Source organism: Phocoena phocoena, chromosome 19 (assembly GCF_963924675.1).
Source record: "Phocoena phocoena chromosome 19, mPhoPho1.1, whole genome shotgun sequence".
Taxonomy (NCBI): domain Eukaryota; kingdom Metazoa; phylum Chordata; class Mammalia; order Artiodactyla; family Phocoenidae; genus Phocoena; species Phocoena phocoena.
Genome location: NC_089237.1, coordinates 44604423 through 44630331, shown reverse-complemented (window position 1 = coordinate 44630331; position 25909 = coordinate 44604423). Strand labels below are relative to the sequence as shown.

The following is a 25909-nucleotide window of genomic DNA, read 5'->3' as shown; positions in this document are numbered from 1 at the left end:
AGCTTCCCCTCTGGTTACCCGGAAAAGGATTTAGAAAAAATAAAGCCAATAGATTCTAGGAGATGCAAAACCAACAGATGGCTCCCAGAGCCAGTGGAATCGCCAGTGGAATCTGCTGCCCTCAACATGAGCTAGCTTGCGGGCGAGAAGTGTAGAAAGTGCTGTTCGCAGACTGCGCAGTGAAGGAGAGAAAGCGACAGAAGAGAGAGCCATAGTGCTGACGTTGAAGGCCCGGCCCTGTAAGGTTGCATAGGGTAAGTGGCGTTGGCCAGCAGGCAGTGGCTAAGGGGAAGGAAAGAGGATTTGGGCTAGGGGCGGGGCCAGAGGCACAGCGTGGCTCCTGATTGCTGGGGTGCGGCTGCCAATCTCGCAGAATCGCTCGGTTAACCAGTGCGCTTGCGAGACGCGCTCAGATATACTGAGTGAGCCCTGAGAAGCAGTCTCAGATCCTGACGGTGCAGCAGCCCGCAGCCTCAGCTAGAGAGTCCCAGCCGCTTTCAATGGAGGAGAAGCCCAGCCAGCCACAGTCTCAGCACCATCACAGCCACCACCATCCGCACCATCACCCCCAGCAGCAACAGCAGCAGCAGTCGCACCACCACCACCATTATTATTTCTACAACCACAGCCACAACCACCATCACCACCACCATCACCAGCAGCCTCACCAATACCTGCAGCATGGAGCCGAGGGCAGCCCCAAGGCCCAGCCAAAGCCGCTGAAACATGAGCAGAAACACGCCCTCCAGCAGCACCAGGAAACGCCGAAGAAGAAAACAGGTCCGGGAGGGAGGACGAATGGGGGAAGGGGGATGGAGGTGGGGGGTAGGGGAGATGGGGGTGGGGCTGGATCGGGGAAACGCGGACGGGGTCAGGGTGTGTGTGCGTGTGTGTCCGTGTCCTGCGGGTCTGGGGAAGCCCCCTTTCATTCTCCGAAAGCTCGGGCTGGGCCCCGGGGTTTGCAGCGCCCTCTTCTCCTCAGCATGGGAGAGGCCCAACCAGGCCAGTGTGACCTTCCCGGCCCGGACTGGAGGGAGACCCGGAGGGTCGGCCTTGGAAGTCTAGCCTTATATTCCTTTCTCGTTTACTTTCTTGCGGCCCCGGAGGGACCCTAATTTGGGGGCCCTGAGTTGGGGGTGAACCTCGCCCCCCCAGGAAAGTCCTTCGGGTGTAACTCAGGAAGGCCTAACGAATTCCGACTCGGGTGGCGTGGCGAGACCCTTTTGCGTACGGCGATGAGAGGGTAGGGGGGCAGAGTTGAGGAAGTGTCCTCCCTCACCCGCCACCCCTAGCCCACCTGTGGCCTTGGGGTTCCCCGTCTGGGGGGGGCGGTTGGGACCCCTCGTCTCTCGGGTCATTTCCACCCCTAGACGCCCTTTTCGGGCACCGCACCTCGCAGTCTATCCCCGCGGCTCCCCCGGAGGCCGGCGCCCCGGGCCCGCTCCCCCCATAGCCGGCGCGGCTGGAATGTTCTCTCCTCCTCGCGGGGCCGCTTCCTGTCCGCCATGTTGGAAGCCGATTCCTGTCACCGACTCCGGCCCACTGAAGAGCGGAGGGGGAAGAGTGTCGAGGGGCGCACGGCGCGGCCGAGCCGGGTGGCTGGGGATCCCCCCCGGCGTCACCTCGCTTCCCGCCCTGCGGGGGCGCCGCCGCCCCCGGCCCGAGGCCGCCCCTCCCCCCGTCGCCGGCCGGGTTGTGTAACCCGGTGGCGGCCGCGCGGCCCCGGGCGGGTCCCTGGGGTGAGGGGCGGGGGCGGTTGGGGTGGGGGAGGGAAGCGGCCACGAGGGGAGCGGCCTGCGCCGGGCCCCGCGTGCTGGCGGCCGCATTTCCCGCTCCCGGGTGCGGCGGGAGGCGCGGGCGGTCGGGGCGGGGAGCCGGCCTCGAAGCGGGGCTGAGGGAGAAGGAGGCCGCGGGCGGCGGCCGCGAGCGCTCCTGGGGCAGGAGGGCTTGGGCGGGGGGGCGGGAGGGATACATTTTGGGTAGAGGCGGTGCCTGAAGACCGGGTGGGGTACCCAGCGGGAACCAGGCTCCCCGGTCACGAGTTTCTCTGCCACAGGAACCTCGTCTCCTGCCAGGTTCGCTCACGACTCCGCCTCTCAGGCTTTCACTTGGGCCCTTTCCTTCTAGCACCTCATTTTTACAAAAAAAATCTTGTTCTATCTCTCTCCAACCACCCCAACATTTATTTTCTGGGCTTGGGCAGAGGTTTTGAGGAGAGAGATTAGAGAGATGTTTGATTGAATGGTAGAGAGGGCGACGTTTTTTTGACCCCTTTTTCTTGCCCTTAAGGGTGAACCGAGGTGGCTCATCCATGAGGTTGGTGCACTACCATCTTGCCTGGGAGGAGACTTTTTTTTCCATGTTAGAAAGGAAAGGTGTTTATCGATTTTAAAACCGATATGGATCCCCAAACTCTTCTTTTTAACAAATGTTAAATTGAGGGCAAAAGTCATTTTAGAAAACATTTGAAAAGAAATGAACTTAAAAGTTTATAACCACGCAGATTAAAAAAAATAATGGTTCTTTATAAGTTGAAACGGTAGGAGAATGAATGTTAAATCCTGCGTGTCAAATTTGATATAAGCAGTTACTGAGAACTGGAGAAAAACTGCTTTTCTATTGCAGATTTAATAGTACTTGAAGAGTGAAATTGGAATGTCAGCTTTTCCATTTTGGGGGGTGGTAGGGACTGATGGTGTGCAGTAGAAATGAACATTAAATTTGTTGAGTAATCCTAAGGATTTGGAACAGTTTAAAAACTGTTAGAAACTATATAATACTAGATCTTTTTAACGTTAGGTTTTTTTCAACTTCAGGGGGAAAAAATCTTACTATGGTTACTTGGACTACAAGGCAGTATTACAGTTCAGATTGGAAAATTCAGTTTTGTCTGTCAGGTATTAATATACTCCTGCAGGACTCCTCTCTACTTATGGGGGCAACCCCTGAACCATTCAAGGTGGCATCCTTCAAATTATAATAGTTTGTCTTGTCCTGAAAGGGAATAAATAGGGGAAACTGGGTTTAGCAGTTCTGAGAGAATGTAAACAGTTGGGGTGAGCAGCTCTTCTTGTGTGGCCTGGTCACACCACTGTTGCTTCAGCATGCATAGTGCTAATTTATTAAGAAAACTTGTGAGGATTTTTGAAATGTGTCTGTAACGTGTCGAGGTGGGCTTTTATGACCCATTACCCATAAACCTGTAAAGAGTAACAATTTTTCTTTATCCAGAAGAGGGAGCAAGAGAGGGACAAATGCAAATTCATTCGGTAATTTCAGATACTAATCCAAAAGCTAGATTTATCAGAACTCCAGGTCTGCTGAGTCCTTTTGAAGTAGGGTTAGGTGCTTTAGCATGGCAACCCTAAATAATAAAAACACTTGGAGACTTTTGATTTCTCTCAGTAATTCTATAGTGTTTACATTTTCTTTCAGTACCTAACTTTTTAAAAGAAAATGTCTCTTCGGCAGACTTTTTGCAACCAACAAAGTTGCCATGGGAAAATTTTTATATGGTTAAATGAGAAATATTTTTTGTCGTTAAAACTTGAGGGGCAGAAGTATAGTGGCTTCTGGGTGGTTTTTAAGTTGGTGATTTCTGATATCAGAGCCACTAAATAGGAAAAATTTTATTTTAAAGTCTTGGCTTTGGTCCAACTAGTTTGGACTTTGGATTATTTATTTATTTTTGTGTTTAAGACTGCTTATGTTTGAGATCTGAAAAGTTATGACTAATTGGCCCAACGGTACAAGCCTTTGTTTTAGCCTGTTAGTATGTTAAATGGTATATATAGTTCTCATTGGTCTAGAGTTGTGCACCGGTAAACTTGTATCTGTTAAAAAATGTTGAGAGTCTCTGTCGAAATTTCTGCTTTTCTGGAGAAAAATAAGAACCTTTTAGAAAACATCCTAAGCAGTGATCTCTGCTGTTTCATAGAATTTTTCCACCAAAAGTTTGATTTGATTGGCTAATCATAGCTTTTTTAGCCAGCCAAAAAATAAAATGTACCTTTACAGAAGTTAAGAACTTCTACAAAATATATTCTCTCATGAAACAAGTTCTGTGCCACTATATCTCAAGAATGATTATGCCTTAAGTATGTTTTCTTAAGTTATTTCCTGAAAGTTTATATAATATAATTTGCTCATTTCTCTGATGTGGAGTGACTTAAAATTATAGTAAACAGTGTTGTGAATCTTCTCAGTTTGTTCTGTTTCACATCAAGTTCTTTTAAAACAATGGATCTCAGGCCTTAGAAAAAATCTTAGTGTCCCTTATACTCTTTTAAAGTATACAAAGAGCTTTTGATGTGGATTATGTCTATTGATATTTACCATGTTGGAAATTAAAACAAATCTCAAAACAAGAATATACAAGCTCATGTGCCTTTTAGCCTTGACAGGCTAAAGGCCCAAGAGAATGAATGAGAGTAACAAATTATTTATTCCTTTTGGAATACTAAATACTATTGGATTTCCCCCCCACCCCCTGAAAAGCTGCCTTAAATGAGTGTGAGTGTGTGTCTTTATCCATCCTTCTCTTGGATCATGTATCTCTTTCTAATGACTTGACCTCAAGATGCTTTAGGGAACATTTCACAGTAAGGTAGATAAGTTGTAACGCTATTTTACTAGTAAGGAAGTGAGAAAAGTTGTTGACCCGGCTGAATCACCTGTAGTAATAAGCTGATTCTGGTGACTGAAGTTCTTAAATTAGATTTGAATACCATAACACTTTTTCAAGTTAGATAACTTTCATTGTAGTTTTGTTAGTATCTTAACTGAATCATTTGGTTAGGCAGTATGACATAGTGATGGGAAACCATGTTCCAGACAGACTGGAGTTCAGCTTTCCAGTTCTTCCACTTTGTGACTTGGGCAAGTCCCTTAATTTCTCTGAGAGTCTGTTTACCCAAATATAAAATGAAGAAAATGTATCTATAAGAGTTAGTACATAGGTGCTTGGGTTTCATACAGTAGTAGTATGATTTAATGTCTGGGAAGTGTCAATGAATTTAAGACCACTTTTTTTTTTTTTGCGGTACATGGGCCTCTCACTGTTGTGGCCTCTCCTGTTGTGGAGCACAGGCTCCGGGTGCGCAGGCTCAGCGGCCATGGCTCACGGGCCTAGCCGCTCCGTGGCATGTGGGATCTTCCCAGACCGGGGCACGAACCCGTGTCCCCTGCATCAGCGGGCGGACTCTTAACCACTGCGCCACCAGGGAAGCCCAAGACCACTTTTGAAAAAGTTCACAAGTGTTAGATTTTTGTTTCACAGAATGCAATAGGAACTGCTTATGGTGACCACCAGCCATTTATGGTTTCATAGAAGTGGAATCTTTAATTTTGTTGTAATACTTAGATTTACTGTATCAGTATAACTTGATTTTTCCCAGAAGGTAGCTCTGTTCTTAATTGTAAAAAACTTTTATTTACTTATTTGTTTATATTTAAATTGTTTATTTAGGCTGCACTGGGTCTTCGTTGCAGCACGCAGCGTTTAGTTATGGTATGTGGGATCTTAGTTCCCCCACCAGGGATTGAACCTGGGCCCCTTGCATTGGGAGCATGGAGTCTTAACCCCTGGACCACCAGGGAAGTCCCTATAAAGGAAATTTTATAACAGCCTTGTGAGAATGATGGGAAGGTTGATCCTGTTAGGTGAGAGATATTATGCTTAAGATGTCATCTTCTTTCTGACCTTAGACTCTGGTTTGGTACCAGGTCAGTTCTGTCTCTTGCTTAGTAAACTTCCTAATCTGTGAAATGGGACTAACAAGTGTTTTCTCATAGAGTTATGAAATAATAACATAAAGCTGAAGTCAAAGTGTCTAGTATGTTGTAAATGAATAGTTGTTATGTACATATTGTAATTTTTTTAACCTTTTTTTCCCTAGGCTATGGTGAACTAAATGGTAATGCTGGAGAAAGAGAAATATCTTTAAAGAACCTGGGTTCTGATGAAGCCACCAACCCTATTTCCAGGGTCCTCAATGGCAACCAACAAGTTGTAGACACTAATCTGAAGCAGACTGTAAAGTCCAGCACCTTTGGGAAAGCAGGAATTAAAACCAGGAATTTCATTCAGAAAAACAGTATGGACAAAAAGAATGGGAAGTCTTATGAAAATAAATCCGGAGAGAACCAATCTGTAGACAAGACTGATACCGTAGCAATTCCAAATGGTGTTGTAACAAATAATTCTGGCTATATTGCTAATGGTTATATGGGCAAAGGAGCAGATAATGATGGTAGTGGATCTGAGAGCGGATATACCACTCCTAAAAAAAGGAAAGCTAGGCGCAATAGTGCCAAGGGTTGTGAAAACCTTAATTTAGTGCAGGACAAAATAATGCAACAAGAGACCAATGTCCCAACCTTAAAACAGGGACTTGAAACTTTCAAGCCTGACTACAGTGAACAAAAGGGAAATCGAGTAGATGGTTCAAAGCCCATTTGGAAGTATGAAACTGGGCCGGGAGGACCAAGTCGAGGAAAACCTGCTGTGGGTGATATGCTGAGGAAAAGCTCTGATATTAAGCCTGGTGTGAGCAGCAAAAAGTTTGATGATCGGCCCAAAGGAAAGCATACTTCTGCTGTTGCCTCCAAAGAGGACTCGTGGACCCTATTTAAACCACCCCCAGTTTTTCCAGTGGACAATAGCAGTGCTAAAATAGTTCCTAAAATAAGTTATGCAAGCAAAGTTAAGGAAAACCTCAACAAAACTGTACAGAACTCTTCCGTGTCACCATCTTCATCTTCATCCTCTTCGTCATCTACTGGGGAAACTCAGACCCAATCTTCAAGTCGATTATCCCAGGTCCCTATGTCAGCGCTGAAATCTGTTACTTCGGCCAGCTTCTCTAATGGGCCAGTTTTAGCAGGGACTGATGCAAGTGTGTATTCTCCTGGGGGTCAGCCACTGCTAACTACTGCTGCTAATACTCTAACACCCATCTCTTCTGGGACTGATTCAGTTCTCCAAGACATGAGTCTGACTTCAGCAGCTGTTGAACAAATTAAGTCCAGCCTTTTTATCTACCCTTCAAATATGCAAACTGTGCTGTTGAGCACAGCACAAGTGGATCTACCCTCTCAGACAGATCAGCAAAACCTGGGGGATATCTTCCAGAATCAGTGGGGTTTATCATTTATCAATGAGCCCAGTGCTGGCCCTGAGACTGTTACTGGGAAATCATCAGATCATAAAGTGATGGAGGTGACATTTCAAGGGGAATATCCTGCCACTTTGGTTTCACAGGGTGCTGAAATAATCCCCTCAGGAACTGAGCATCCTGTGTTTCCCAAGGCTTATGAGCTGGAAAAACGGACTAGTCCTCAAGTTCTGGGTAGCATTCTAAAATCTGGGACTACTAGTGAGAGTGGAGCCTTATCCTTGGAACCCAGTCATATAGGTGACCTGCAAAAAGCAGACACCAGTAGTCAAGGTGCTTTAGTGTTTCTCTCAAAGGACTATGAGATAGAAAATCAAAATCCTCTGGCGTCTCCTACGAACACTTTGTTAGGCTCCGCCAAAGAACAGAGATACCAGAGAGGCCTAGAAAGGAATGATAGCTGGGGTTCTTTTGACCTGAGGGCTGCTATTGTATATCACACTAAAGGTAACTTATTTGTTTCCTATATGAAGGTTCTTACTGGTCATTTTAATATACATTTATTGCCTGTTGTATTAAGAGTGAAATTTGGAAGCTACTATGAGATTCTACAAGAATTCCAGAGCTTAGTTGAGAGTAACAATGTTGATAAGCAGCTGATATCAGACTCTAATTCAGGGTCTTTGAAAACAGTATGGTTAAAGTTTAGAAGGAGTGTTCACTTTTCCAACTTAAAAGTGTTTCTTTTTATATAGACAAGGATAATTGACCTCCTGCCTTTTGTTCAAGGAATATTAAATTTTTTCTTTGAACAGGTGTTGCCTCTCCTTTGCTTTTTATATCATATGCTGCTTTATTAGTGAGCTCACTTGTTTGTTCTAATTTGCTTAAAATGAGTAGGAGCAGTGTTTTGGAGGAGTCCAAAAAGGTGGAGTGTCAACTAATTTTTTCTCTTATAAGAAGGAATAACGGGTGCTAAAAGGTAACTAGAAAATAATCAAACTACAATAGCAGGTACAATCATCATTGTATGGACCAGGCTCTTGGGAGTCTGCACCTGTCACAGCCCCAAAGCCCATGTTAAAAAAGAACCAGATATCTTTCAAGCTCCATGTTAATAACCTTCTTAGGATAAGGCTTATTTGTGTCTTAAGGAAAAATTTGCTATTTGGCATAACTAATTTAAATCCTTAAAATAATGTTCTTTTGGTTTGTTTGTTTTTGCAGTATTTTTGTAGCCGTTTTTTAAAATTTATTTTTTATTGAAGTATAGTTGAATTACAGTGTTGTGTTAATTACTGCTGTACAGCAACGTGACTCAGTTATACATATATACATTGTTTTTCATATTCTTTTCCAATGTGGCTTATCACAGGATATTGAGTATATAGTTCCCTGTGCTATACAGCAGGACCTTGTTGTTTATCCATTCTATATATACCAATTTGCATATGCTAATCCCAAACTCCCACTTAAAACAATGTTTTTTGTTTCATGAATGATGTTTACAAATGATGTTACAAGTATCTCTGTGCTTTGGAGAACAGTGGTTTTCAGTTTTCCTTCTCTACCTCCCCTAACAAATCCATACCCCATGCGTGCACGCACACGCGTAATATATACTGCACAGTCCCATTTTTAACAGTAGCTCATTTAGGCAATGATTTGCAACTGCAGGGAAGAGATAGCATATCAGATAATAGGGATAAGGTAATTACCATATTCTCCCTGGAAGAATCACTGCCTCATAGATGCATAACAAAGCTATTTATGTGACTTCTAAGCAAATTACCTAGTCTCCATACTTTAGCTGCAGATTGTAAGACATTTAGTAAAATAAGCAGATATCCTTTTAAATTTTTCTTCCTTTAAAAAATAGGAGTAAATAGTAGAATTGCCTTCTGGGAGTTTAGGAGTAGAAATCCTGGCAGATAAAATTACCTGTTTACACTTTTCTCCAGCACTGCTCTTCGGAAGTGAATACGCGTTAATCAAGAGCTGGATGTTTTTAGGAAAGTTAGGGTAAAAAAGAAATACTTAGTTTCTTAAGATATTGGTTAATTATATGTTAAATTCTGCCAGGGGAGTTGGGTGTTTTTGATATTTTCTGTGCCATCTGCCCTCCAGAGACCGCTGTACTTGGAAAATCTTTACTTTATACTGGTGGTGGTTGTGTGAGCCTGAGAAGATATCTGGTTGTGTTATGTTCTCCCACAACCTGGAAAAATTCTGGGACAAGTTGTTCCATTGGGAGCTTGGTTGTTGGTGTTATGTATGATGTTTATTATGGAGAAATGCGGGCCTTTTAAAATGGCAGTATTAACTCCTGTTTATTCTTAGGTATTCTGTGTATGCACTTGTCCTATAGATGGGCTAACTAACTATGAAATCCATGGTATTTAGATAAGCTAAATACCCCTACCTGGATGCAGTTGTACTTACTTTTGCTGATGTAACTGAAAGATTTGCTTTAGTAAAGTGCATCGGTTTGAGTTTTGTAGTTGGACATTATTGAGATGAAATTGGTATTGATTTTTTTTTTTTTTTCCTCCCTAGAACAAACAGGTAATATTCAGTTCAGTTAGGTCCCAAAGTGGCAGGTTCTTTGAATTCCTACCAAATCCATTAGGTCACTAATTTTTCTTTTATTTGAATTTGTTTTGGTCACAACCTTTTGAAGATATGAAGATCTTTTTCTTAAAGGAAGGCTTGCCCTTTTTTCAAGTGTTCTAAAATTCTAAAAGAGGCAGTAATCAGTGGGGCTTATTGGACTATCCTTTGAAAGAGCACTTGTATTATTTTCTTGATCCTTTAGTATGACCTTTAAATGTTCAAAAGTAAACTAGTACTGAGTAAGTTGAATGAAGTTAGAATTGGAAGTTCTGTGCATACTTCCTAACTTCAAAAATAAGCCCTTCAGCAACTTTATTTGGAAATAGTAGGTAGGAGGGTGCATTATGTCAGTTCGACAGGAATGGCACATTTTTTAGATTAAATATTAATTACCTGTGGTCTTAAACATTAGTTACTGCAGATTTTAAAAATCTGAATGTTTAGTTGAGGGATGTGAAATGAAGATACAGTGAGGCATAAAAAAGGAATTGATGGGAATTCTTGTTCTTGGGATTTTTCTTATAGCTTTTGATATAAATATGCTACTAACTTTTCTTAAGAAATAAGACTGTTAATCTTTGTGGTTTTGGGGGGAATATTGTACCATGACATAGCAGTACCAGTATTTAAGTTAAGAGGTAGGTCCTCTTCTCCTATTTATCTCAAGTGACACTTGAATTAAAACTTTAAAGTGATAATTTTTTAATTGATTATGAAAAACTTAAGTATATATAAGTATATAAATATATTTATGTATATTTAAAAATGGAGCCAAATAGTACAGTGAACCCCAATGTGCCCATCATCTAGCTTGAACATTTAGAAAACATTGTCATTCTTATTTCATCTACCCACCTCCACACTCTTAGGAGTTTTTAAAAGCAAATTCCAGGTATCAGCATTTTACTCATTGATACTTTGAGTATGTTAGAGTGATGGCTTTTAATGCACATACCCAAGACATATAACCATTGCCACCTTCAAAGTAATTACTCAGAATGCTTAGTTAGTAGAACTCTTTGATTTGTTGTCAAAGGCTTAGAATACTAGATCCTAACTTTCTGAGGTGATATCTTTAGTTTTGAAATGGTCTAAAGTCATTTGAAGCCAAGAAGTAACATTGATTGGTGTGAGTTGTGTGGTTAATGTGTTAATTTAAACCAGTTAATTTATCTTGCCTGGCTAACACTACACTAAAGGATATTAAGCATTCAAAATGCTGACATTTTGGAGTATTCATTAAATAATTTGATTTGATAAAATTTACCCAGCACATAGAGACGCAGGGGAGATAAATAGTGTAAGATTTAATTTTTGATGGGGTGAGTCAAAATGAAAGCTGTCTAGTGTAAAATATTCCTAAGGCAGCTCTAGGCTATTGCATGAAATTTTTAAAAAATTGTGTATTACCTCCACAGGTGGCAGGTTATTGGCATAAGTGGTTTGATCCACTCGAGTTGGGTCCTGGATTGAAAAAATTTTTTAACTCACTGGGTGGTTCTAATTGCCGACTAGGATTGGGACTCTAGGTCTATAGAGAACTTTCCTCAGCTTAATTCTTTTTTTTTTTCTTTTCTGTCACAGTTTTCTGTACTTCTAAGGAGTTGTGCAATAATTTGTTTTCCTCTTAATGTTGTACCTCCCATAGGCCTAGTTGTGGAAGACTTGCTTTCACAGGATGAGTCTTTTCCTTTAAAGAACTTCAGTAGAGGAGAAAACAATAAACAAGTTTTAAGGCAAGGATTTTAAATGTCATAAGAAGGATAAAAATAAGAGATTTTAGTTGGGGGAGAGAGAGTTTCTTACTGGAGTAAAGGTAGGAAGAGTAAATGCAGAGTATGTTTTCCTGGAGGCAGTGGCATTTAAACTGGATTTTGATGGATGGGGGTAAGATTTTTGACTTAATGGAAATACAGAGAACAGAAAGATAAAGAACAGAAAAGTTGGAAAACAAGTAAGGTAGGAAGATATCCATTTTGGATGTGGTGAGGGGATATAAAAGAGAAGGAAGGTAAATTGCTGCCAGATCATGGAGGTTTTTAATTTCCATCTGGAGGCAGGGGGAGCCACTGAATATCAGGGAGATAGGCTGGTAGAATGGAAGTAATTTAAACTGACAAAAGACAGGGGTTTTAATGCTATTCCTAATTCCTATGTACTTGGGCAAATCATTTATTTTTAGGCCTGGGTTTTCTAATTTTATAAAATAAGTATATCAGCCTTTGTTTTGTGTTACCAGATTGTACTCAACTGCTGTAAAAACTGGGTTGGTATTAAACAATTGACTTGTAGATCTCTGTTCGGGTAGATTAATGTGGCACCAATTTGTAGAGTCGATTAGAAGCCATTTTTCTGGTGACTAGAAGTAAAAGATTAGTCAGACTCTTGGAATAATCCCGGCAGAGAAGTAACAAAGATTTCCCCTTTGTATTTGCAGTCATGTGAATGTATTATTCATCCAAAAATGAACAAACATTTATTTTTTTAAAGTTTTTAGATTGGGTAAGGGCAAGAGGGAACTGATAAATATTTCTATTTCTAATGGGAAACAGGATTTTAAAAAATTTTTTATGTATTTTTTTATACAGCAGGTTCTTATTATTTTATACATATTAGTGTATATATGTCAATCCCAATCTCCCAAGGGAAACAGGATATTGAGGAGGCAAGTTATGGTTAATTAAATTGATCCGTAAAACTGATGGGAACTATACATACAGTTTATATATTTGTTCACAAAAAGATCTGAATATTAAATTTTCTCCCGTTAACACAGTGCTTAATAAGCCTTTTCACTGTATTGCATTTGCTCCATAATTGTGCCATCAAGGCTATCTTTCTAATAATCTTATTAATAGGTGCCTGCAGATTTGAATTTGGTTTCAGTCCTAGCTGAATATCCTATATTTGGGAAGAGTCCTTTTTTCCCCTCTCTGTAATATGGGACATATAGGAACGTATGTGACAAGGAATTCTTAATAATTGTGTAAGATCCTTTTTTCCCAGTGACTTTGCATTTTAACATCCATACTGGGTACTTGATTTCTCATTAATTCTGCTTTATGAGTACAGTAATTTGCTACTAATCTGGAAGGTAACTTGTAAGGAATTTAATAGAAGCTAAAATTTAACCCCTAGATTTCATTAGCTGAAGTCCTGAGGGAAGTCATCACCCATGCTATAAAAACAGAAATTGTCTATTACTATCATAGTAGTAGCAGTTTCATTGTAAGCAACTTGAATTTGATATTTAACCTTTAAAAGTAATCTGGAATAGAATAAGTGCTCCAAGTTTCGATTGTGTGTATTTAGAGGTTGTCCAGACAATTCTGTTGTCTGTTGGTGTTGCTCCAAATTGGGAATGTAGGATTGAGATTGGTACACTGAAGAGTAGTTCATTAAGCATCTACTGAAAAGGTGGTGACTTAACAACTACCTTAAATCAACTTTACCTGAAAATGTACAGTATTTCTTTATGGGTATAGTCAAAATGAAAAGAAAAAGAAAAGGGTGGGGAGAAATTTCTGACAAGCAAAAGAATAGGTAGGTAGGTACAGTGACTGATTGAGAAGGAGGAAGTCAGGATAGCAAAACACAGTGTTGGGATAGCCAGAAATCATCAAAAGACAGGTAAATCTAAACTAGAGAAAAAGCAGAATTTAAATTTATGCCACCACCCTTGCAGAATTTTACAGAAATTGATCTAAAATGTCTTAATAAGGGGTTGGAAGGCATGATTACTGATAAATTGATCTGGGGGTTCTCATTTGTGAGAATCAGCTTGTTTTGCCTTATATATGATTTCTTTTTGTGGGGAGCCATTACGTGCTTCTTAAAATGTTTATAAATGATTTTTTTTAAATGTTCTATTAAACTGGGACAGTAGTATCTTTCAGTTTTAAAGGCAAACAGTTAAGCTTTTAGTCAGCTTTAACCCTCTTCAGTCTTTTTCTTTGAAGGATTTTAGAATTAGAAGATTAATCTATTTGGTTGAACCATACGAAATTGCTGTTTTTGTAGGTCAAAACAGGTTGAATAATAGCAGTTTCAAATGGGTCTACCTAAAACTACTTTTCTATATTATTACTTCCTTGATAGATTTATGAGTAGTATTCGGTTCAAATCAATATTTATTTACTATGTCAAGCACTGTGTGTGGTGATAAGCAGATGAAAAGAGAGGGTTCATGTTATTAAGGAACTCAGTCTGATGGGGAAACACATGGAAAGAAATTTATTACTAGTGTGATTACTCTATAGAAAAATGCATTTAGAATATAGAGAAACTGCTAAGGTGAGTGGGTGGGGTCAGGGGATGAGGGTAGTCAGGATTCAAAAAAGAAGTGAACGTTGGCTTATTTATTTGTAGAAGGAGAGTCAGAATATTTTAGGTGGAAGTGAAATAGTGTTTGAAGAAGAAATTCAGTTTGTTTCAAGGAAGGTGAATGGTGCAAGTTAAATCTTTAACTTAGTCATTGAATTTATTTATTAATGTATCAGCCACTGTGTCAAATGCTAGAAATAAATTTATTTTTTATTTCATTTCTTATTTTTGGCTGCTTTGGGTCTTTGTTGCTGCGTGTGGGCTTTCTCTAGTTGCAGAGAGCAGGGGCTTCTCTTTGTCGCGGTGCGCGGGCTTCTCATTACAGTGACTTCACTTGTTGCGGAGCACCAGCTCTAGGTGCAGGCTTAAGTAGTTGTGGCTCATGGGCTCTATATAGCGCGGGGTCAGTAGTTGTGGCACATGGGCTTAGTTGCTCCGTGGCATGTGGGATCTTCCCGGACCAGGGCTTGAACCTGCGTCCCCTGCATTGGCAGGCAGAGTCTTAACCACTGCGTCACCAAGGACGCCCTACAAATAAATTTTATATGAGACATACACAGAACCAGTCTCCATGTAGGCAAGTGGGAATCCATTGAAATGTTTTGAGCAGTGTGGTCACTTTCAGATTTATATTTTTAAAGGAAGAGAATTATAACCATGGTGTAGAAAATAGAAAGTGAGGCTCAGTTAACTGCATAAGAGAGCAGTTAAAAGACAACTTCAGAAATGTGCATAGGATACCACTGCTTGAACCAGGGCGGTGGCACTGGGCTAGAGAAAAGGGGATAGGTAACTAGAAAGTTACAAATGTCTTAACTTTGGGTAAGAGTTGCAGTAGTTGAACACTCCCTCCCTGAATTCTCTAGTTTCCATTTCCTTAACTCTACCCACTCTTCCTACTTCCTGTATGTTTGATATAACCTTCCTGGTATCATTCTCTTTTTCTCAAATGTTGGTGCTCCTTCAGTCCCCTTTTCATGCTTTTGAACTCCTGGGTAATCTCATTTAATTCTGTTGCTGTGAATTAAGCTTAAGACTTCTTCAGCTGCTTTTATGCTGAGTTCAGACCACGTATATTCAATTCAACATCACACCAATTCTGTGTTTGTAAAACTGAATTCATTTTTTTCCCAAAACTTGCTCGCTCTTTCTTGCCTTCCCTCTCAGTGAATTAACATACAATACAAATACAACCCTTATCGTTAGGTTTATATGGATCCTCTCTAACATCTCCATTCTTTTCTATCTCTAATACAACTGTCCTAAATTCTTTACTTCTGCAGTAACATTTACTGGGCTCTTTTTCTGTATTGTCATTTCATCCATTCTCTTCAGCTGCCTTGAGGAATCATTCCTAATATTTAGTTAATAACCTCATATTTCTTCAGTAAGTTCCCTTCACCGATGTAATTAAATAACAAACTTTTCTTTATGAATGCTTTGTGCTCTTTCCCCAAAATAGCAAAAAGGCATCTTTCTTTGTCTAAATCTTTCCTTCTTGATGACTTTCAGCTTTGTTCCCTGAATAGTGTTGTTCTTTGTCTAAATCTTTTCCTCTTAGTGACTTACTAAATTACCTGTGACTGCTAAAGCCTGGGTCAGAAAACTTGTTTTATAAAAGGACCAGATAGTATATATTTTAGGCTTTGTGAGCCAGTCTCTGTTGTTATTGGTTCAGCCTTGTACACAAAAGCGGTGGGCGTGGCTCTGTTCCAGTAAAACTTTATTTGCAAAAACAAGTGATATGTAGAACCCAGTTGGCTGACTGCTTTAAATTAGCACACCTTGTTTAAAATACCATCAAGCTTTGTTTGTGCTGATGTTTCTTCTACCTAGAAAAGCTACCTACCTACTCTACTAAGCTCACAGAGGCAGAGCATTTCTTTCTGTTTTTGCATCTATATCCCTATCCCCTAAGTAGTGCTTTTTAATCCACTTGGAATTAAGAACTTGTAGGTAATTGGACATTTACTACAGGAAGCCTTGAGATGGGGAACTACATAGAAGGTAGTCTGCTTTAGAAAATTGAATGTTACATTTTATTCATTTGAGTGGCATTACTAAATATTTGAATTTTTAAAATTTTGATACAGTAAAATTTCAAACTTGGGTGGTGGTAGTTTAAATGATAGAATCATGACAAAATTGCCTACCAAGTTTGGCCCTGTGGCTGTTTCTCAATAACTGTTTACATAATTGGGTGATGTGATTCCTGTTTTAAAAGAACTGGGAAGTTAGACGTGTGTGTGTGTGTGAGTGCATGCGTGTAGAAGAGGGCAGTGTTAAAAAGATTAATGTTATGCTATGTTATGATTCTGTATAGTTCAAGGTGCCTTCTGTAGGCTTCTTTATACTTGTTCAGCTTCTCTTGTTATAAAGTTAAACAGAAACTCATTTCATATTTAATGTCTGAATCCAAACTTCTGTAACCTAAAAGAGGGCAAAATGTCATTCAGTTATTTCCCATGTATTCTCTGTCACTAGCTTCTTGTTAGTCTTTTTAGAGTGGTTGAAGCATGGCATATAATCCTGCAAACAATATTTGATTTATTTCCCCTTCTTTTTCATCTTAACTTGGAGTTTCATGGAAACATTAAATTCTAGTCAAGGAGATCAAGTTGCTACTAGTTATAGAAGTAATTGATATTAAATAGCAGGAAGGGGAATTGCATTCATTTCTCAGTACAACACTGCAGATAATGCTGATTTCCTGGCTGGAAGCTAGGCTGGCCCATGACTAATTTTTTAACTAAGTCAGCATCCCTTTTCCCTCCTCAGAAGTCATAGTCAAATTCACTACTCCAGAGCCCATATTTGAGGGTAATAAAATTTTCTTGCCAGAAATAATTTAAAATTATTAGAGTAGAATGTAAAGCTGAATGTCCTAGTTGAAGCTAAGGAAATGTCTTCAATCCACTAAAGAAATGGGATGTTTGCAAAGTTATTTTTGTCTTTATTCTAAATGTGTATGTTTACTCAGCTTTAGAAGTACAATAGTATGCTGCTACTGTGACTCTTGAATGTAGTGCCCTTCTCCCGCCGCCCCCCCCACCAAAAAAAACGGTGGGGCAGCGGCAGGTTGAGGTTTTAGGCTGGGAAGAGAAAGGAAAATGTTATAGCATAGGCGGGCTATAACAATGAAAAGTTCTATTGTTCTTTTCTTTTCACAACATACAACTAAATATAGATGTATCTTTGCATTAAGCAGACTTTAAATAATGAGCATCAAGTAATATGTGTATACACAACTCAGGAATTTATCTGTTGCAAAATGGGAGATTTCTGTACTATAAAAGGGGGAAAGGTGGTCGGATTAATTTTTTCTGTAGTGAGGTCAACCAAAGGAAGGCTTATCTTTGGACTTCTTAAAGTAAGCCATTCTGAGATCCAGAAGTTTGTAGATAACAGCTCTAATGACTATTGCAGCTACTCCTAATTGCCTGAAACTAGTGGGATTAGAAATTATATTGAAGTGATAGATACGTGAGTGCCATGACTAGAATTCCTTTCCTGATATATCTTCTTTTTTTCCCCAGATTAGACTGGTTGCAATTCTCTCTCCTTAGACCTCCTAGGAGATGGGAATTTTCCTGCCAATCTTTAGATTGGCATCTGCTCAGCAATTTAAAGGCCATAGCATCCATCTAAGCTCTTGGACCAAGTGGCAACCAGTGCATTATTCCCAGTCTTTGTTTAATCAGGGAATCGCTGTGATACCTTGAATGGGATTTTATCTGGGTAACTCTTTGATCATTTTGAATAATTAACCCATTACTCCAAACATGCAATTTTGACAAATTTTCAAAAAATCTTAGCAGGTTTTTTAGAAGTGAGTTTGATGGGGTGGGGGCAGGGAGAATGTGATTCTACCATTCCCTGACCCCATCCATTCACATAAAACAAAAAGTAATAATTTTAGATCTAGACACTTACTTCCTTTTAGCCCTGGGGAGCTATTATGTTGTACCTTAACTATAACCCATGTTCAGATGTATCTGATCTTAATGAGCTCCAGTTTTATTTTTCCTTAACTATAATTGGTTGCTGATAAATTACAGAATACAGTTACAGACAGTCCAGTTATACAGAATAAGAATCGCCTTTTTGTCTTTTCAAAATGGTAGGTATAGGGCTGTGGAAGAGCACTTATTCTCAGTGTTAGTTATAGGTCATTCCTATTACTAAGTAGTTTTTGTTTACATTAATCTCCTTTCAAGGAACAGTTCTTAGGTTCTTGTGGTGTAATAGTCGTCTACTGTCTTATTCCTCAAGCCTTCAAATATCCCTTCTGTGAAGCTTTTTCTTATGCTTCCAGGTAGAGTTTTTCTTGCCCTCTCTGTATGTCACTACAGTTTGGTCATGTACCTACTTCCCTTATTCTAAGATACTAAAATAGGCACATTGTAAATGGTCACATTTGAATGGAATTGGAACAGGTAAGGGTTGTGTTGTTATTAATAAATAGGTATGGATTGACATTTTGACCTTATGGGTTAAGAAGAGTAGGTTGGGTTTGTAGGAGAGAACTACTTACCTATAACACAGAGTTAAGTAAAATTTTAATAAGGCATTTTAAGTGTCAAGCTTAATTAAATTTGATGAATGCTTCATTCAAAAGACGTCGGCACCTTGTTGAAGGATGATGGGTTGACAAAAAATACTTGGTGTTTTTTAATAACAATGAGCTATTACAAAAATATCATTTTATCTGTAGCATGCATGTGCATATCTTTACTGTTTGTGCAGACAGATTGTTCTCTTGGCAATTTGATTTCAGGTAATAATTGATTTTCTGTAATCAACATTTAAGGCCATCTCAGTGACACTCTCAAGAATTAAAGGAAAATATGAATATTTTGTCTGGGTTTCATAGAACCCAGCGCTACCTCCAGCCCAGCAATAATCCATCTAGGTTTTTTAGGTTTAAAGTGAAAAGCATAGCTTTAAACTTCGCTCTACAAAACTTGGTGTATAAAAATAATCCTTTTTTTCCTTCTTTGCAGAAATGGAATCTGTTTGGAATTTGCAGAAGCAAGGTAAGAATGGTTAGGTTACCTAAAATGTCCTTATGGCCAGTCTTTATCTGTATTTGTGTGATAGACAAACGGTAGCCTAAGAACTGAAATTCATAGTTCATAAAAATATTAGCTGTTTTAAAAACCTTATTTGGGCTGTATATTCTCTGCAAAGAAGGTTAGAAATCTACAGAATAGCAGATTAGCTTCCTTCACTCCCGTAAACAAGATGTGAGTAGCAGGAGGGCAGAGGGAGTGGATAATCCACATCTGGATAATTTGGAATTTTCAAAAAACTGAAAATTGCGTATCTTAATTATTGAGTGCTTTATTTCCAAATACAATAAAATATGTTAGTTGTGGGATACCTGAAATAAAGTGAGTATTGGTTTGGAGAGTCAGTCACTAATAATAGATTTTGGCTTTCAGAGCCCTCTAAGCCCACTTACAGGGCTGGATCCCACTTGCCATCCACCTTGCTAGTTAAAATAAGTGAATTTCAGATGAATGTGAAAGTCCTAGAATTTCAGAACTTGAAGGCATTAGAAATTCTGTTTTCTTACTACAAATTAGGAAACTGAGGCACAGAGGGGTTACTATATAAACTAGAAAGTGTCCGGACTAGAAAGTAAGATTCCCCGATTTTCCAGCATTGCTTCTTCTTCCATCCTCTCTTATTCTTAGGCCAGGTCTTTTTTGTCTAACATAGCCATGACCTGAAAATAACTAGCAAGCTCTTAAATTATTTTGAATTGCTTTCTGTGTACCTCCTTATTCAAACACACATTTAAAACATAGACTAGAAAATATACCCTGCAGAAGTAGACCTACCTATTTTTTACTCTAAAATGGTTATTAACTATTAAGAATTGAGTGTTGCCTTCCTGGCAGGCTGCTAATGGATGTCCCTTGGAGTTCTAGAAAGGATATTGTTTCTGGACTAAGTTAGATTGATTCTTAGCCTCAGGTGAGCTTGAATTCTTCGATATTATTTTCAGGCCTTTATACTTTTCTATTAGGTTGACAAGTTTTATTTTCATTAAAGCATGTGTACTTCAAAAAGTTCTTAGGGTAGATAGACATAGTATGTAATAAAAACATTGCTCTCCAGAAGAGGGGGGCATACAGATAAATAAAGGCAATTTAAAATAACACTGGAGTCTTTGCCCAGACACATTCTGACTGTTTTATACTTCAACCTAGGATATCCACAGGTTTTTGCTGTTGCTGAGAATAAAGTCTGGTGGTGCTATGGGAAATTAGAGGGAAGAAATAAGTAATAATTAGGACTGAACTGGTAGTTTTGCTTTAATTTAACCTGAAATTTTTGGTGCTAGGTGTTTCTTGAGCAGTTCCTTAATAGACAATCCACATTTCTTAAATAAATTTTGACTTCATTTTGCTGAGAAGAACAAAAGAAAATAAATCTAAGTGTTTACTTTAGTATTGGATTATTGATGACTTAACCTTTGTCTCCTTTTTTCAAATGTGCTACTTTTATAATCAGGAGAAACACATTGTCCTGGTTAATTGAACTCAACCCTCTTATTTAACGTGTAGGTGTTGAGGCCCTTCACTGGCTCGAGGACCTTTATGCTGGGAATCCATTGAGGTGGATTTATTTGAGAAAAAGTGAATCACACATGTGTTGATACAAAGAGGAAATGGCCTTTAAATTGTGTTTTCATAAAAGGAGTTTACATGATGATGGTTATTTGGGATTTGTTTTTTGAACATGGGCATTTGGGGATTTCAGACTTTGTTTTTATTTATGTGTTTATTTTTTAAACTTTCCTCCAGATCCCAAAAGGATAATCACTTACAATGAAGCCATGGATAGTCCAGATCAATGAAGGACCAGACTGCCTATTTGTAACCTTTCTGCAGCATTAGAGCCACCGTTCATGGGGGACACAAGGCTTTTATGCTCCTAGATCTTCAACGCAGCAGAGGAACCATAAGTAGAATCACAGGATAATATATACAAATATATATATATATACATATATATATATAGTTATTTAAAAAAAAGGCACCTGAAAGTAATTAGACTTCTTAAGGAATCAAATTTATTTCAAGAGACTACACATGGTTATTTAATCTCTGGTACTGAATAGTTTTTTTTCTTTTTTCTTTTGTTAGTTTTCGTTTTTAAGTGTGAATGCAAGTGATTAATGAATATGGACTTATTAACAAGCGTGGTTCTAAAGTTCCTGCTGTCACCAACTTGGGCAACAAATGACCCACTGGAAAGGCAAATCCACTTAAAGATCTCTGTATCTTGTTCTGTGACTAAAGTGATACACTAATCACGGGGAACCCAGAATGATTCAACATTTTTCCCCACTCCTCCCTTGATCTTTTGGTTATACTATGAGCCCTGCGAGAATGCTGGATAAAATGCCTTGAAGTTTGCAGGGGTGTATTTTTTTAGAGAATATGATTTGCATGTCTTGCCAGGAGTTAAGCAGCCTCTGTGGGGTGTTGGGGAAATATTTCCTTTCTTTCCTTTTATTTTTTTGTGGGGTGGGGATAGGGGAGGGCATTGAAGTTCTACAGTTCTGGAATAGTTGGTGGTACATAGTTCACTTGGCTTTGGTTACATATTGGACTTTAATAAGTAAAGAATCCATGAGTGTCATTTAAAGAAAAGTTACAGAACAAACAATTGGCTTTAGATATTTAATATGGAAAAATACTCCTGTGCCCATATTTTAATGTAATTGTGTAAGTGGGAGCAAAAATATATTCTGCTTTTCAACTGTAGGTGCTCCGGACTTGCTCTCTGTCACTAACACTAAATGTGCTGTTTTTCTTGTTTTTCATCAAACATCTGAAGAGAAACTTCTGTACCTTTCTGTAAATTCTCTTTTAATTTCTCAGAAATAATCTAAAGGGGGAAGAAAAAAGTCCATGAAAACTATGAAACTTCATGTTTTTAGCCAGTGAGGAGGTAATAAACCCTGCCTATAGAAGGTGTGTTTCCATTCAGACTATACTTTTGAGCTTATTAGCTTCTGATTATATCTTAATAAATATATTTTAATACTAGAGCAAATGGGTTTTTTAAAGAAAATAATGTGAAATTCTGGAAATTTTCTTTTGGGCAGAGAAGAGCATTAGCCCTGTCTTATCATCACATTACCATCCTGTTGCACTGCAGCTTGTATATAGCATGCTAAAATAAGTTTTTTTGTGTGTGCAGAAACTAAGGGTCCAATTTAAGATTGGGTGGTGTTAGTGGCGTAAAAACAAGTTCTCTGGCCTGACATAGCATTGCGTCACACACACATAGAAATTAGTATATCCATGTATGTCAAATACAGGTTAAAATAGCAGGGCATTTATATAGAGAGATGTAGTCTTCTAATAAAAGTAGACTGGATCCCCAGGGGTATTTGGGGAGAAAGTAACTACTTCTGCTCAACCCTTTTGCTTAAGAAATGTCCAGTTTTGAGCGACTGTAGTATGGATGAGTTTTCTTGTTTTGATTATTTGAGGCTTTTAACAAGTAGTTTGTGAAAGAAGCTGTTGGACTCAGCATAGAGTAGAGAAAATATCTTTATAGTCTGGATTTCTGCCCTGCTTAGATTTTAAAAGTATAAGCATGGATTGCCAATTCCACTTGATGTAAACAAAACTTTTATACATAATATATATATATAATAACTTATTGTATCAGTCCAGGTTCAGAAACTTGTGGTAGGCCAGTTCCAGATAGTTTCATTTCCCCTGTAAACTGTATCACTTTTACAGATATTGTAATTTGCAAATGTATAATATGTTTACAGATGTGCCCTGCATTTAGTCTGCCTTGTTCTATTTTGATTTTTGTTGAGTCTCCTGCCTGCTTGCCAAAAGCTAGGATGCTTCAGGCCCATGTACAATTGAAAGCAGAGGCATCCTTGAGCTTTAAAGCATTGAACAAACTGGAAAATGCATCATACCACATACTGAAGTGAAAGAAGTCTGTGTTTTTGTGTTTTTTTTTTAAATAAAAATTTTCAAAAGGTTAAAAAAAAAAGATACAAGGTTGATTAAAGGAAAAAAAAAAGGCTCCAGTTTGTTTTACAGGTTTTAAAGTTCTGCTGTGTGTTCAATTGCCTTGTGTAACCACTTGTCGCCTTAGGGCCAGATTCTCTCCCTCTCCCCTTGTCACCCTCTTTTTAAACATCCATTTTGCTTACCTGGAATTTGAAAGCTCTTCTGTGTCACAACTCACAAGACACTTTCTGGGTTTGTGATATACAGAGGTTGAATGAATATATATTTTAAAAGGAAAAAAAAAAAAAACAGCCCGCATCTGAATTTTTAATTTAGAAGCAACACTTACTTGAAAATACCTTTTGAAAGTTGTCATTGCTTTCCTACTTCCCTTCCATATCCCTCAGGCCTCCATGTTTAGAGAAGCCAAAAAGAGAATGTACCCCATCTCTGTGTCTGTCCAAAGGTTTTTGAGTCTCACTTCTAAATGAAACAATGCAACATTTCACTTTGATTTCCCCACTGAAATTTCCTTGATTATATGGTTAGAGGTATAGAGTTAGGGATGTCTCTTAACCTTCTGGAACCCTAGTGCCCCATAATTAACTGTCAGTATTTTGGGGGCATTGGGTTAATGGACTTACTTGCCTAGGTACAAGCAGGACTTTGAGACATGTCTCCTTTGTGCTGTTTGGTAACACTTAACTCTACTTGTCGCAATCTTTCTTAGGTCCTCACACAATTCCTTACAGAGCACTTATTAAAAAAAGAAAAATCTTAAGAGTTGATGTTTTCTGATTATTTTGTGTAAGCTTCAGCTGTGATTAATTTAGCACATTTAAATAACATTGATGTGTTATTGTTTGGTATAAAGAATTTTTCTTCAACTCAGAGTATTAGTACTGTAGCATAAACCAAATACAGTCTAGAGGGGATTTTTAACATCCCTCCATTATAAAGACTGAAAAGGTGTGTGTCTGTGTGTGTGTTTGTTGAGTGCTTGTGTGTGTGAGAGAGAAGGAGATATTAAAAATTAGTAAATGAATGTGTGTAAGACATTATATTAGTATTCAGAGAATGAACTTGTATTTATTTTGTGCCATTTGTTTTCATTACACAGAATAAAGTCAGGTGGTTTTAATCCTTAAAAGGGTAGTATTTGAAAAATGGCACTAAGAATGAAATCATGACCTATTTTTTTAATAGCTATGAAGATACTAATTAAGGGTGAAGATTTCTTTTTAAATCTGTCTTGATTGTAGGTGTCTGTGTCACATACCACTCTCTTGTAGATGTCTTGAATAATTCCCCTTCCCCACAAAAGACAGGGTGTATTTATCTTTCTCTTCATTCACCCCACTTTGCTGAACTGAAGTTAATTCCATAGCCTTTCCTCTGACTTCAGTAATAATGAGCTTTCACATACAATGTATTTACAGCATCTGTAGTCAGCCCTTCCTCCTCCTCTACTTTCTAGGAGTGGATAGACAATAACTAGGAATTTGTTAATGGCAGTTTGTTTTTCCTTAAAGTAAATGGCTGGAGAGGTTTAGAATTTTGCTGTTTTCCTTAATCATCTGCTTACCCTAATCATCACAGAATCTGCAAAAACTTTATAAAGGAAAAAAAGTGCTGCATTGTTTTTTCAAATAGCCGTTTCTAGGGAAAATATGACAAACCTCAATGAGTGTTGTCCACAGTACAAAATGTGTTTCTTTCACAAAACATTACATAGCAGTGGTAGTTCCGTACTTGGTTGTTAGGCTTGTTGCTAACCCAGTTGGAGGCATCTAATGGTTTATTTTTTGCTGTAAACTTTTTTAGTGAAATTGTACGTCATGTACCAAATGGCCACAGTCAAGGAAATTTATAAGAGGACTTTGAATAAGGAGGAAGTCATTCTTTCAAGGCTTTCTTCCTCAAGTTCTAGAAATAGATGAAAAGTCTACACTTTCCAAGGATTATGAGAATAGTTATGCCACTGAGCCATATCCTCAAATAACACATGATCTCTCTTGTATACCTGTGCTAACTGTGTAAAACACACTATAGTGGGACAAATACATATTATGATCAGGTCTGTTAATGCTGCACCAGTTGTAGATTCTGATCAGGCAGTGTCTTTTAATAGTCCTACCCATAATTTTCCTGTTGAGTTTTTAAAAGAAAGGGTAGAATTTGCTCAGCTTTTTTCCCCAAAAATGTTGATATTTGTTTAAAGGGGAGGGGCAGAGGATAAGACTAAAAGAATAATAACTGCTTTATGTTTGCAGAGATGCATTAGGTTATCATTAGTTCTTAATATTGATGTTATTTTCATTAATGTAATTAATTGACAGAGCACCAGGATTCTTTTATTTTGAGAAAGATGGGCTTCTGCTTTAAGTATCTTAAAATGTTTCTTTTTAAATATACATCAATCTGTTCAGGTGTGTGAGAACCAGGACCACCCTGGGTTGGTTTAAAGAATGATGAATCATTGGCTTCACTCAAAAGCAAAATTTCACTTCACTCAAAATTTACCGAGTTTTAAACTAAATTTCACACCATTTTGCTACTCAAGAAGGGTCTTACGAATAAATAGTTTTAAGTTGTCTACACAACAAAAACACTCGGTGAAGCATGAATGGTATATTGCTTTTGCATTACTGGGAGTGTCAAATAGCAGTTATGTGCTAGAAACCTATGGAACGGCCATCCTCACAAGTGGGTTTGCTGATTCAGACTTCCCTATGTATCCGTAAGATTTTGTTTATGTCCAGAGTTCTAAAGCCATTTTATAGTACTGCAGTATCCCTTTTCTGCAGCCTTATTAAAATAGCTACAGACATTTATTTTCCAATTCAGTTTCACTTTGAT

General features: G+C 38.7%; 1 protein-coding gene across 1 annotated transcript in view; it reads left to right on the top strand.

Annotated features, from left to right (window-relative positions):
* Nucleotides 1–500: 500 nt before the first annotated feature.
* The window catches only part of NUFIP2 (nuclear FMR1 interacting protein 2), a 28640-nt gene continuing 3231 nt past the window's right edge, over nucleotides 501–25909 (top strand). Inside the window, exons 1-3 of the mRNA XM_065898033.1 lie at nucleotides 501–780; nucleotides 5898–7622; nucleotides 19055–19087. Coding sequence (XP_065754105.1) covers nucleotides 501–780; nucleotides 5898–7622; nucleotides 19055–19087 — 2038 coding nt within the window. The remainder of the gene's footprint in view (nucleotides 781–5897; nucleotides 7623–19054; nucleotides 19088–25909) is intronic.